Consider the following 14,793-nt stretch of genomic DNA (forward strand, 5'->3'; position numbering starts at 1 on the left):
GAGGGCAGTTGAATGGGGCGGAGGTTGGGGGGAGGGGCAGTCGGGATGGGGAACAGGGGGGTTGCGTAACCATGGGAGTCCCAGGCGGCCTGTCAGATGGCAGAAGTGTGGATAGGGGTCAGGGGACTGGGAGCAGGGGGGTTGGACAGGGGGCGGGGGATCCCGGGAGGGGGCAGTTAAGGGACAAGGAGCAGGGGGGTTGAATGAGTCGGGGGTTCTGAGGGGGGTAGTCAGGGGGTGGGAAGTGGGGAGAGGGTGGATAAGGGGTGGGGGCCAGGCTGTTTGGGGAGGCACAGCCTTCCCTACCCAGCCCTCCATATGGTTTTGCAGTCCCGATGTGGCCCTTGGGCCAAAAAGTTTGCCCACCCCTGCTTTAAACCATGATTTGAGGACTTCAGTAACTCAGCCAGAGTCAGGTTGGATAAAAATCAATGTTTCTTGTTTTGTTTTTAAAATCAAAAATCTGATTGATTTTATTTTAATTCGGATTTTTTTATAAAATTCTTTTTGAAGAAGACCTAAGAGAGATCATCATGGAATAGGGATTATAAATTCTAATTCTATAGTATGAGACAATATATTTATGTAACGATTAATACATTTTTTGTAAATGAGTTCCAATAATTCATGGATTAGGGACACAATCTTATGTGGTTCCAGGGGCTTCTGTATAGATTATTTAGGTTAATCTTTCTATCTACCCAATGGGACTCAGTGCTCAGTCTAGAAGATCCCATCAGAGATGCTTAGTTTTGCAGTTCTCAAACTGTGGATTTCTTTCTCCAGAGATAACATGCTTGTTAACAGCAAAAATGTTTTTAAATAAATAAATATATAGAAGTGAGAAATAACAGACTTCAACCCTATTGTCCCTCTGCAAATTTGTGTACAGAGTCAATCCCTTACCTCTCTCCAAAGGTGCAGAGTTTAAAAAAGTTCAATGAATAGAAGATTGTTGGGGGCAGAACAGATCTGGACAAGGAGACGAAGTCTGGAGATAAATGTGAGAAGGGAGGGACAGGCAGTAAAAACAAAAGTGAAACTGTCTGAGTAGCATATTCCAGAAGTCTTGAGGTCTTTCTGAGTGTAGCCTTCATTGATTTGAGATCTACCATACCATTCTCTCACTAGAAGGGAAAACCTATAATGGCAATAGGCCGTAAAAGAGACCCAGTTTGGGAATATTTTAATGAGGTTCCTCTACCTGTGGGTAAGACAGGCATGTGTGCAAAATGCAGACAGTGCAACAAAGAAATGCAAGGCCTGGTTGCCTGAATGAAACAACATCATGAGAAGTGTTCCTTCTCAGGAAGAAGCTGCGTTGATGATGAAAGAAACATGTCTGAACATGCAGGATCTTCAGGTTGGTCAACTTCTTTTATTTCATACTTCTTTCTTTAGGACTGCCTGTCTTCCTTCTGGACTATTCTTGAATTATCATGTTTGAGGAAAAAAATATAGTTGTTACTTTATGGTACTATCATTTTAGATGCAGTTGTGATTAAAAAATAACTGAAATAGGCAGATCTTCCTTTTACAATTTCACCTTTTAAAGTAATACTGAGTGTCGGTGAATGCAATGAGTAATACTAAATGAGCAGTATGGTGGTAATAATTAAATAACTGCATTGACTTATTTTGTTTAGGAGAATCCATCCTCAACGTACAGGATTATGAAGACTATCCACCTTCAAGATCACCGTCATTTTCTATAGTTGCAGAGTTATCTGCCAATGATAGTGTTTCAGTCACATCATGTATGTCACATAGCCACAGTATATCACCTGTAGCAAAAAGAAGAAAAATCTCCATTATCCAGAAACAACCATAGATAAGTTTGTGTTAAGAACCAGCATATTACAAAAAGAAGTAATAGATGAGAAAATTGCCCAGTTTGTTTATGCAACAAACTCTCCTTTCCGTATGATTGAGAACCTACACTTCATTAACATGGTTCAGTCATTAAGACCAGGATACAGTCCACCCAACAGAGCAGACGTCGCAGGCAAATTGCTGGATAAAGTGTATGAAAGAGAAATTGAGCAGTGTGTGAAAGGTCTAGAGGGTGAAATTATTAACCTGAGTCTTGATGGGCGGAGCAGTGTCCATAATGATCCTGTTGTATGTGCTTGTGTGACAACAGAAGGGAATGTCTTCCTTTCAGAAACAATTGATACATCAGGAAATGCACAGACAGCAGAATACTTACAAGAAGTAGCAGTGAAAGCTGTAACGAACTGTAGGGAAAAAAATTCAAATGTCTAGTACGCAGCTTGGTCACAGATAACTAATAATATATGGAGATATACCTATCTCATAGAGCTGGAAAGGACCCCGAAAGGTCATTGAGTCCAGCCCCCTGCCTTCACTAACAGGACCAAGTACTGATTTTTGCCCAAGATCTCTAAATGGCCCCTTCAAGGTTTGAACTCACAACCCTGGGTTTAGCAGGCCAATGCTCAAACCACTGAGCTATCCCTCCCAGATAATGCTGCAAATGTATTCAAGAAGAGAAGAAATTATTTAGAAAAGAGTGGAGAGTCCCCCAAGCTAATAAACATACAGTTGCAGTGCTCATTTGATGCACCTCCTAGCCAAAGACTTCAGTGTTCCAGAAATAAAGGGTAATGGTGATATTGCAAAATACTTCTGTAACAACCGCTTTGCAGTAGCTGCTCAGAAAAAAGTGGGAGGAACCAAGCAAACTCTCCCACAAGATGTGTGATGGAACTCAGTAGTGGACTGTTTTGAGCCCTATATCAAGAACTGGCCTAATCTGATGACTGAACAAAATTGTGAAAAAATAGATGGCACTGTCGCAGCCAAAGTTCTCAACATTGGACTTAAGAGAAATGTTGAAAACATGTTGAGTACCCTGAAGCCTATTTCTGTAGCCTTGAACAAAATTCAGGGAAATAGCTGTTTTATTGCTGAAGCTCTTGAAATTTGGAAGGAACTGAGTGAGATCTTAAAAAGAGAAATATGCAATGACCGAGTTAAATTACAAGCATTAAAAAACGAATGGGACAAGCACCATCTCCAGCTCATTTTCTTGCAAATATTCGGTACCAGGGTCAAACCTTAACTGCTGAAGAAGAGGAGTTGGCTCTGACATGGACATCCAGCAATCATCCCTCCATAATGCCAACTATAATAAACTTCAGAGCTAAGGGTGAACCATTCAAGAAATATATGTTTGCTGATGTTTTAAAGAAAGTCACACCAGTGACTTAAGAACTTGGATTCAGAGACTGTGGAAATGATGATCTCACTTTTAACAGCAGTTAAACAGTAACTTCTTCTGCCGGTGTAGAAAGAATATTTTCTTCCTTTGGACTAATACATTCCAAACTGAGAAATCGTTTGGGACCTGAAAAAGCAGGAAAGCTTGTTTTTCTTTTCCAGATTATGAACAAACAGGAAAATGAAGGTGAAGATGACTGAGTTAGCTGCAGAAGCCAATATTTTAAGTTTCTCATGTTGAGCTGGCTGACATAGTTGATTTAACTTTTTTTGTTTTCTTTTAAAAAAACATTTAATTAACTATTTTAGTTAAAAACAGTTTTAACAAAAACAAACCTGATTTTTAAAAAACTTGAATGTTTAACTAAATTAAAAAATTCATATGCTTGTTGTGTTAAAATATGTTTGCTATTGAAGAAAAAAATCCAGAATATATAATGTTTTATTTAAATAAAACAATTTAAATGTCTGCATGGTGGTGGTCTCCTCCTAATACAGCATGGCAAGAAAATCCTCCAAATATTAATGATTAACCTGTTGAATTGGAGATAGTTCACCTCTCACTGACTTCATAAATATCTGCTTCAATTACCTTTGGTAAATGAAATAACCAGACAATCATTCATTTTCTGATATAGCTGTAAAACTAATCTGAAAAGTTTTTAGAAATAAATCACTTAAAAATGTATAGTGTGTACCTTCTAAAAATGTAATCTACATCTATCTCTGAGTTGTGAAGAATGTGTATTAAGGTTATAACAACCAACAAGAATGCACTTTTATGTAGAAATCCCTGATTAAATCACTAGACAGGAAGACTAGATTTAATTGTGATTTAAATCAATTTGATTTTAAATCAAATCCACCCTGATTACAGGAGTGGGTGAGTGCAGGTCATGGAACCTCAATGTGCAGGAGGTCAGACTTGATGATCATGATGGTCCCTTCTGGCATTAAAGTCCATGAGATGCAGTTAGAATTCACCTGGAATAGACTGGCACCAGTGTTTGATTTCTGCAGCCTCCTGGCTGATGCCCTGGAGGCAGGTTATTCCACATCTGCCTATTGCAGGGCTCTTCTGAAGCAATTGGTACTAACCAGTGTCAGACAGATACTGGACTAGGTGGACTTATGTCTTGATCCATACTGGCTATTCCTATGTGTATGGTAGCCACAGGGCCATGCTGCTCAAACCTTTCCCAAACCTCCCTAGTTTGGTGCAAGAGCTACCGCATACCAGTTGCACAGTCAAGAACTAGTCACACAGTGATGAATTAAGTTTGCTTTGATTCCTTGGTGGTGGTGGCCGTGGCAGTGGAGCTGCAACCTCAGGTTCTTCCCCCAGCAATGAAAAGGTGGCATGTGGACTGGCTATAGGGTAGGGTCCATTGGCCCAAAGTGACCATAAGTGTTTGTCATTTAGGTGAACATCCAAGTCCCTGCCCCTGAGCTTCGGTCTGATGTCATCAGTATCACTGGGCTCGCTACAAACTTGGACCGCGCGAAGGCCGGGCTGCTGGAGAGAGTGAAGGAACTGCAGGCTGAGCAAGAAGATCGGGTAAGCCCTAGTGCCACAGCCTGCTCCCTTGTCCCTCTTGCTCCTAGGAGAACCAGCCCTCTAACCCCCACCCCAAGTGTTGTAGCTTTTGTGTAAAGGAGTCGGAGATATCAGAGGATGTATAGAGGCAGAATGCATTCTTGTAAATAGTGTGTATTTGGCCTGACATCTGAGCTTATAAGGTAGGCACATGAGATCAGCCTTTCAGACCCCCCCCCTGACAGCTGGGCGCCGCCCTCTGAACCTGGGCAGTAAGGTGAAAATGAGCAACATTCACCTAGCTGGCAGAGAAGTGGAAGCTCATATGGATTGGGCTTTGCAGCACTATTGGAGGCAGCTGCCTTGGCTTACAGTGAGGAATTTAGAGTTATGAAGGCTTGTTTGCCTCTGCCTCAAGTGAACTTGAAGGCTGAGTTACAAGCTCCCATAACCCAAGTTGCTGCACTGTAAGCAGAGTAGTTACAGCCCCGTTAGCTACTAACCTGATGGTAAGAGGCCACTCCACTTTGTGTGTTACTCAAATGTAATTAGAATCCACTTTATCTTTTTAATTAAAAATAGCCCAGCTGTGCAGTGTGAGCTGATGGAAAAGGTAGTGATCGGGTTGTCCAGTTTTTTATCCTAGTTTAAACAAATAGGCGAGGCATTTGGAATGGGGCAATCTTTCTGCAGTGAAACCAGGCATACAGTAACTAGTTTGGCCAGTGGCTTGTGTCTCAGCGCTCCCCAATAGCTTTTAATCATCGCTCTGTGAGGAATACTTCTGAGTCCCCATTCTCTACCTTCTTTATGTGAAGTGTGGCAATTTGGTCATCCTCCCTGGCTCCTCTGCTCTGTTGGGTTCCCTCTCTACAGTCCCCAGGACAGAACAACGAGGAGCTGTCATGAGCAGGGAGCTATGGGTAAATGAGCAGAGGCTCAGCAGAAGCACAGGCCAGTGGCAGACGTGCACACAGCTACTTTGGCTCGACAATCATACAAATATGTTCAGGTAGTTCCACCCAGAGCAGTCACTGTGGGACAACCTGGGGCATGTCACAGGAAAGCAAAAAACGCCCCCAGAATCTGCCTAAATGTGTGGTGTCCCCTTACAGGCGGGATACTTGAGAGATGGAGGTAGAAGTTTGACATAGACAGGAATGGATTTAATTGGTCAAACCTTGGTGTATACTCTGCTATAGCACTCAAGAGGGTCTCCCTTCTCATTACAGGCCTTGCGAAGCTTCAAGCTGACTGTCACTGTGGACCCCAAATACCACCCTAAAATTATTGGAAGGAAGGGGGCAGTGATCACCCAGATCCGCACAGAGCATGAGGTCAACATCCAGTTTCCGGATAAGGATGATGAAAACCAGGTGAGGACTGGAGTGGGATAAAACCTTCTGGGGCACAATAGAGGCTCTGGGCTCTGAGTAGAGCACACATGACATTTCCAGCAGCTGCTCACTGCAAAATGCTGATCAAAGAAAAAACACCCCAAGTCTGTCCCTGGCAGGCCAGTCTGACACTACACTTGGTTTCCAGCCCAGAGTCTCCTGTAGTGTTGCCTTCCAGTCAGACTTCTCCCTAACAGGTCCAGGATGGGTTTGCTCCTAGCAACTCCATTCTAACTTCCCCCCCCCAACCTGCTTTCCTAGTCCCAGGATCAGATCACCATAACTGGCTATGAGAAGAACACTGAGGCAGCCCGAGACGCCATCATGAAGATTGTGGGTGAGCTGGAGCAGATGGTCTCTGAGGATGTGATGTTGGACCATCGTGTTCATGCCCGCATCATTGGAGCACGGGGCAAAGCCATCCGCAAAATCATGGATGAGTTCAAGGTGGGCACAGAGAGTATGCTGGATCCATTGCAGGGGCTTCTGTACAATGGTTGGGATAGCTTGAACTACTTCAAACCCAGGACTCTGGGGCCCTTGATGCCCATGCTTTCTGCCCTCTGCACAATTCTGACCTGGGCTGCAAAGGCTGAAGGGATGACAGTGCTGATGTGTTACAGGGAATCTCTCTGTGGGCTTGATTGAGACGGAGATGGACATAGGAATCAGGTGATGGGAGGCAAGGTCCCAGTCTGTCTAACTGCACAGGCCTTGCTCTCTTCCTGTGCTTACTCTAGTCTGAGCCAGGGCTGCATGCCAGGGCGTAGATGGACCACACAGCATAGTTGATTGGACACCACAACTGGGAATGGGTTGAAGCAGCCTGCTTGTCTCCCTTCCCTGCCCTCCCCGGCACCTTGAGCAAAATGGGATCTCTGGAAATGGTGACCCAGGGTGTCTGAGTCCCAGTTGGTTTCTGGAGCTCTTCCCAGGGTGGGACACATGACTTCAGTGTTCCATACACAGGCTGAGAGAGAACTCCACTGAGCCCTTAGGCTGTGTCTGCACTGCAGTTGAACACCTGCAGCTGGACCGTCAGCTGGCTGGGGCTACAGAGCTGTTTAACTGCAGGGTAGATGCTCAGGTTGGTGGGCCCTGGCTCCAGCCTGAGCCCAAACAGCTACATTGCAATTGTATAGCCCTGCATCCTGGACTCCGGTCGGCTGACATGGGCCAGCTGCAGATGGTCAGTTGCAGTGTAGATGTATGCTGAGTGTCTGTGGCCTGGGTGGATTTAATCTGCCAGACCTGCTTCTGTGTGATCCCTCTGTGCCGTTCCCAGGGCTAAGCCACAACTGTTCTTCAGGTGCCTCTGCCAGTGGCACCTGTCCATCACAATCTCAGTGGTCTGATCATTTCACACTTTCAGACCTGAGCTTAATGGCTCCTCCCAGTGAGAGGGAACAGCTTTATCTGCTCCCCTGTCACTGATTATGGAGCCGGGGTGAGAAGCTTCCTAAAAGTGTTTAAGGGGGCCCAGTGGTGTCTGAACCGAGGGCTGCCCCTTTATCCCCGAGGCCCTGATCTCACACTGTCCCTTCCCCCGAGGCCCCGCTCCCTGCTCTCACTCCTCTTTCTCCCCCACCACACTCACCCTTATGGCTTTTAAAAGTGATGGGGCCCTGGCCTCCTGGTACCCCTGCTTGGAGCCCATGAGGAACCTTTGCTATCATTTAGGCACCTCTCTGAGGGGCATTTGACATTCCCAGGGCCCTGGGTACTCAGCTCTGTGAGACCACTAGGGAATCTGGCAGCTTTTGATAAACAAAAAACCAAAGAGTCCCATACGATCTGTATTGAATTTGCTGTTGGATTCAGTGTTTGTGGTGCCCTTACATCTTTAACACTTTCAGTGGGTTTAGATTTTCCTGTTGAAAACACAGCTGCTTTATGGAAGCTGTTTGTGAGCAGGGGGAGCTGAGTAGGGAGCAGCTTGGGTTTTTTGGGTCCCTCACAATACGTGGGAGACGCTTCTGTTCTAGACAGCTTCACTATAATATTGGATTACCTCCCAGCAGTGCCTAAAGCAACAGGCCACACACCTGTCTCAGGCTGGAGTAGGATTGTTTGGGTTCTTGGAAGAAAGGCCTTAGCAGTGTCTGTCTCTCTTGAAATGATCAGCAGTGAAATAATGAACGTAATTGACACTGCGTTTGTCTTTTAGCTTTGCCATGAACAACCCACTGATAACCCTGGGGGGAGCTCAGACCTCTGAGTCTGTGCCAGGCTGAAGACCTGCACTTTCCTTCTGTCTCTTGGAAATTGGGAAGGCTGGAAATCTCCTCTTTGAAGAGGAAATTCTGGCATCTTGAGCACCACTCTGTCCCTGGGGCTCTAGAGCGTCTAAAACAAGCTGAGGGCTGCTGGCGAATCCTGGAAGCTCCCTAGAACCCTTTGGTTTTTGCCAGCAGTCTAGTGTCGTGAGGCGGCACTAGCAGTGGTTTGACAGAGGAGGTGATAGCTGAGGATGTAGTGGTTAGAACTCCCACCATCATAGCGACTGCTAAAGCATGGCGGGTTATGATGGCAGTGGGAGCGATCGCCTGCATTCTGGCTGCCAGAGATCTAAGCACTCTGCAGAAGTGGGTACTCTGCCCAGGACAGGTGCTGGTGGTAGAGCCAGCTCAGCCCTGCCCTGCTGGGCTCTGGGATACACAACACTACAAAGCTGTGGGGTGCTGAGCGAATGGCAGCAGTGGCTGGAGAAGGGTCAGATCCCCCTGGTCCCAAGTTGAGCAGACTCCATTCTGCTGGGAATGAGGCTTCCTGCTGTGTATGGGCTGCAGCTCGGTGCTCCCTTGTACTGGAAACCACACACTCCCCAATGGGGCTTGGTATGGTCCAGTGCAAATGAGCCCTCTGATTGTGAGCGCCTGTGGGGTCATCACTGCAGCCTAGCCATGGACCTCCAGAATGATGAGCCAGCTGAGCAGGGCTGGTGCACATTTAAAACCCTCTGCTGTGCCTTGCATTCCAGGTGGATATCCGCTTCCCCCAGAGTGGCGCGTCTGACCCCAACTGTGTGACTGTGACCGGGCTCCCTGATAACGTCGAGGAAGCAATAGATCATATCCTGAATTTGGAGGAGGAATATGTGAGTAGTGGAGGAGGCAGGGACGTGAAGGCCGGAAGAATGGCTCTGGTCTGTAGCATAAACAGCCCAGTGAACTTCCTTGTTAGTGGAGAGTATAGGCCTAAAAACTACAAGTCCCTGCTGTGTGTGTGCAGGGAGCTCAGCGAGCAGCTGTGGAAACTTACGGGGCATCTCTAATATGGGTGTACTGTTGTATGATAATGATCACTGTCCAGATCTGTCTGGCTCCTGCCACTTGTGGGCAGAGGAAGGTAGCGTTTTCCTCCTCCCTTCCATCTCTCTCACACTGTGCTCATGGCAATTTCAGCTGTTCTGTGCAACTGTCCCCTAGACATTAGAGCCCCAAGTAGGTGTTGGCTTGTGAAGCAGTGTCAAGGCAGCCGATGTGGCCACTGCCCCGTGCCACTGAAGTGAGGAGGGGTAAATGAGTGACTAGAGCGGCCAGTCAGATGGATGTCATCTGCCTGCCTGAGGGGTGCAACATGCTAGTCTTAGGCTGCTACTGGCAGCAATTGCTGTTTGACGCTGTGCGGGAAGGGAGACTTCATTGACCAAGTAGGGAACACAAGGAACATCACCATACAAAGAGAACCACTCTCCCTGTGCTGCCCTCTGTCTGCAGCTGGCTGATGTGGTGGACAATGAGGCGATGCAGGTGTACATGAAACCCTCTGCACATGAGGAGTCCAAGGCCCCATCCAAGGGATTTGTGGTGAGAGACGCCCCCTGGGCAGCTGGCAACAATGAGAAGGTGAGTGCTGCTTCTGCTATTGCACCTCCAGAGGTTCCTCTTTCTAGAGACTGTTCCTGTGCCATGGACTCTGCATGGCCAGGATGTGAACAGAAGGGTCATCTCCCTGTTCATTGTGGGACCTTTGAGGGACCAATGCCTGTTCTTCTTTGAGTGCTTGCTCATGTTGATTCCATGCTAGGTGTGTGCGTGCCCATGTGCACAGACGTTGGAATTTTTTGCCTTAGCAGTATCTGTAGGGCCGGCTGTGGTGCCCTCTGGAGTGCCATGCTCATAGATCATAGAATATCAGGGTTGGAAGGGACCTCAGGAGGGAGTCCAACCCCCTGCTCAAAGCAGGACCAATCCCCAACTAAATCATCCCAACCAGGGCTTTGTCAAGCCTGACCTTAACCTTTAAGGAAGGAGATTCCACCACTTCCCTAGGTAACCCATTCCAGTGCTTCACTACCCTCCTAGTGGAAAATTTTTTTTCCTACTATCCAACCTAAACCTCCCCCACTGCAACTTGAGACCATTACTCCTTGTTCTGTCCCTGGGTTTCAAGCCTTGTTCAGCCTGCAATAGGCCTGTGCCTGTTAGCGACCCTCATAGCCGCTGCCTGAAGTGCTTGGGAGAGTCGCACGTAAAGGAGAAGTATCAAATTTGCAAGAAATTTTGACCCAGAACTCAAAGGGAGCGGGAAATTTGTCTAAGGACCCTTCTTATGGAGGTTGCACTTCAGCATTAGAGCCTTCCTGCTTCAACTCTGCGCCTAGCCCCTCGGCGTCGGTGGACAGCGTTCTGCCCCACACTGAGCTCTGCCCGGCACTGCTCCCCTTTGCCGGTGTCCAAGAAGTACCTGAAAAAGTGAGGCTCCCTGGCATCACGCAAGGAGGGACAGGACTGTCTGCCCACTCCGGAGCCTCAATGGGTACCTCTCAGGCTGGAGCTCCCAGGAACCCCCATGCAGGAATCCCACTCCTGGAAGCAGTACGGACCCTGGCACCTGGTTGTATCTTCAACATCTGAGGCCCTCCAGGGAGCTAGGGACCAGAGAGTCCTTCCAGCATATTGGAGGTGGCTAAGGCTCCCCGCTCTCAGGGCAAGCCAGCTATGAGACCACCTCAGGGGGCAGTTGAACACCGTCCCTCCCCGGAGCAGAGGCAGCATTCCACTACCGCGGTCCCTGACTCAGCAACCTAGCAATTCGCCATCACCGCAGTCCTGGTCTCCACCGGCACAGAAGACCTGTAGTGAGGCATTGGTCTCCATACACCCAGCACCGATTGTATTTGCACCAGCCGATGTCCCGGCACAGGTCTCCGCTGGTACGGGACATCTCACCTTCCCGGCACTGGACTCCATGCCTCCGGCACCAGTCCTCAGAGGCACTGATCACCTTACTTGAGGCACAGTTCCCTGGTGCCTACCGTCAGCCACCAGACACAAGTGTCTACAGTCCCACCTTGGTCACTGGAAGGGGACTAGTCTAGGTCAGAGTGGGCCTTTAGCCCCTCACCGTGGCAGCAGCAAATCTTGTGAGCACTGGAGACCATCTCTGCTCCCACAGTGCCGGTATGGTAGCAGGGTCAGTGGCCAGCCCTATTGGAATGCATGGGGCATGCTGGTGATGCTGATGCCCTTCTCGCACCATTCCTCCCTTGCTGCTTCAGAGAAGCAACCCCCTGCAACAACCATACCAGACTCCAGTGTGTGGTGCGGACTCCAGTGCTGGGGTAGAGAAGCATGTGCCCACTCCAAGGGAGCCTTCCCCTATAGGGGATAATGCCCCAGGCCCTCCCTCAGTGGTGCAATCATCATCCTCATCAGATGAGGCAGTAGCATGGCCCTCGCATGTCAGTCCCCACGAGGACTTTAAAGAGCACAAAGCCCTGCTTAGAAGGGTGGCTTCGACTTGGGCTTGGAAGTGGAGGAACTGGTGGACCAGTCGGGCAACTTGTTCAACATTCTGACAGCAGCAGCCCCATCACGGCTCACATTGCTGGTACATGAGGGGATTTTGAAGATAGCCAAGGCTTTGTGACAAATCCCATCTTTTATCCTGCCCACCTCCAAGTGGGCAGAAAAGAAATATTGTGTCCCCGCTAATGCATTCAAGTATTTGTATACCCATCCACCCCCAGGGACACTAATCGTATCTGCAGCCAGTGAAAAGGACAGGCAAGGGCAAGTGAGGTCCAGCCTCCAGGCATCTTTGTTTTTCTATGTGGAACTTTCCAGAAGATCATGGGAGACTTCAACTTCCCTGATTATAGACTGGAGGACAAGTGCTAGTAATAATAATAGGGCTCAGACTTTTCTGGATGTGATAGCTGATGGATTCCTTCACCAAGTAGTTGAAGAACCAACAAGAGCGGATGCCATTTTAGATTTGGTTTTGGTGAGTAGTGAGGACCTCATAGAAGAAATGGTTGTAGGGGACAACCTTGGTTTGAGCGATCATGAGCTAATTCAGTTTAAACTAAATGGAAGGATAAACAACAATAGATCTGACTAGGGTTTTTGATTTCAAAAGAGCTAACTTTAAAAAGTTAAGGAATTAGTTAGGGAAGTAGATTGGATTGAAGAACTTGGGGATCTAAAGGCGGAGGAGGCCTGGAATTACTTCAAGTCAAAGTTGCAGAAACTATCAGAAGCCTGCATCCCAAGAAAGTGGGGGAAATTCATAGGCAGGAGTTGTAGACCAAGCTGGATGAGCAAGCATCTCAGAGAGGTGATTAAGAAAAAGCAGAAAGCCTACAAGGAGTGGAAGATGGGAGTGATCAGCAAGGAAAGCTACCTTATTGAGGTCAGAACATGTTAGGGATAAAGTGAGAGAGGTCAAAAGCCATGTAGAGTTGGACCTTGCAAAGGGAATTAAAACCAATAGTAAAAGGTTCTATAGCCATATCAAAAGAAAACAAAGAAAGAAAGAAGTGGGACCGCTAAACACTGATGATGGAGTGGAGGTTAAGGATAATCTAGGCATGGCCCAATATCTAAACAAATACTTTGCCTCAGTCTTTAATGAGGAGCTTAGGGATAATGGTAGGATGATAAATGGGAATGAGGATATGGAGGTAGATATTACCACATCCAAGGTAGAAGCCTAACTCGAGCAGCTTAATGGGACTAAATTGGAGGGGCCCAGATAATCTTCATCCAAGAATATTAAAGGAGCTGGTAGATGAAATTGCAAGCCCATTAGCAAGAATTTTTAATGAATCTGTAAACTCAGGGGTTGTAACATATGACTGGAGAATTGCTAACATAGTTCCTATCTTTAAGAAGGCGGGGGGGAGAAAGTGATCCGGGCAACTATAGGCCTGTTAGTTTGACATCTGTAGCATGCAAGGTCTTGGAAAAAATTGTGAAGGAGAAAGTAGTTAAGGACATTAAGGTCAATGTAACTGGGACAAAATACAACATGGTTTACAAACAGTAGATTGTGCCAAACCAACCTGATCTCCTTCTTTGAGAAGGTAACAGATTTTTTTTGTGTGTTTTTTTTTTGTTGTTGTTGTTGTTTGTTTTGTTTTTTTAGACAAAGGAAATGCAGTGGATCTAACTTACCTCGATTTCAGAAAGTCATTTGATACGGTTCCACATGGGGAATTATTAGCTAAATTGGAAAAGATGAGGATCAATATGAAAATTGAAAGGTGGATAAGGAACTGGTTAAAGGGGAGACTACAACGGGTCGTACTGAAAGGTGAACTGTCAGGCTGGAGGGAGGTTATTAGTGGAGTTCCTCAGGGATCGGTTTTGGGACCAATCTTATTTAATCTTTTTATTACTAACCTTGGCACAAAAAGTGGGAATGCGCTAATAAAGTTTGTGGATGACACAAAGCTGGGAGGTATTGCCAATATAGAGAAGAACCGGGATATCATATAGGAAGATCTGGATGACCTTGTAAACTGGAGTAATAGTAATAGGATGAAATTTAATAGCAAAAAGTGCAAGGTTATGCATTTAGGGATTAATAACAAGAATTATTGATATAAACTGGGGACACATCAGTTGTAAGTAACAGAGGAAGAGAAGGACCTCGGAATGTTGGTTGATGACAGGATGACAATGAGCTACGAATGTGATATGGCCATGAAAAAAGCTAATGCGGTCTTGGGATGCATCAGTACAGATAAGGAAGTGTTAGTACTGTTATACAAGGCACTGGAGAGACCTTATCTGGAATACTGTGCAATTCTGGTCTCCCATGTTTAAGAAGGATTAATTCAAACTGGAACAGGTACAGAGAAGGGCTACTAGGATGATCCGAGGAATGGAAAACCTGCCTAATGAAAGAAGACTGTCAAAGAGCTTGGCTTGTTTAGCCTAACCAACAGAAGGCTGAGGGGGGATATGATTGCTCTCTCCAAATATATCAGAGGAATAAATACCAGGGAGGGACAGGAATTATTTAAGCTCAGTACCAACGTGGACACAAGAACAAATGGATATAAACTGGCCATCAGGAAGTTTAGACTTGAAATTAGACAGAGGTTTCTAACCATCAGAGAGGAGTGAAGTTCTGGAACAGCCTTCCAAGGCGAGTAGTTGGGGGGGGGAAAAAGACACATCTGGCTTCAAGACTAAGCTTGATAAGTTTGAGGGGATGGTATTATGGGATAGCCTAATTTTGGCAATTAATTGGTCTTTGACTATTAGCGATAATTATGCCCTATGGCTTGTGATGGGATGTTAGATGGGGTGGGATCTGAGTTTCTTACCTGGGTGTCTGGCTGGTGAGTCTTGCCCACATGCTCAGAGGTTAGCTGATTGC

General features: G+C 46.6%; 1 protein-coding gene across 5 annotated transcripts in view; it reads left to right on the plus strand.

The window, feature by feature from the left end:
• LOC120372363 (high density lipoprotein binding protein) overlaps nt 1–14,793 on the plus strand; it is a 94,992-nt gene that overhangs the window by 75,824 nt on the left and 4,375 nt on the right. For all 5 annotated transcript variants that reach the window (XR_005584923.1, XM_039489398.1, XM_039489399.1 and 2 more), the window contains exons 23-27: nt 4,667–4,801; nt 6,013–6,156; nt 6,439–6,624; nt 9,158–9,274; nt 9,897–10,025. Coding sequence is in view for 4 of the 5 variants with exons in the window: in XM_039489398.1 (XP_039345332.1) it covers nt 4,667–4,801; nt 6,013–6,156; nt 6,439–6,624; nt 9,158–9,274; nt 9,897–10,025 (711 nt within the window). In the remaining variant the exon portion in view is untranslated. The remainder of the gene's footprint in view (nt 1–4,666; nt 4,802–6,012; nt 6,157–6,438; nt 6,625–9,157; nt 9,275–9,896; nt 10,026–14,793) is intronic.

Source organism: Mauremys reevesii, linkage group 9 (assembly GCF_016161935.1).
Source record: "Mauremys reevesii isolate NIE-2019 linkage group 9, ASM1616193v1, whole genome shotgun sequence".
Lineage (NCBI taxonomy): Eukaryota > Metazoa > Chordata > Testudines > Geoemydidae > Mauremys > Mauremys reevesii.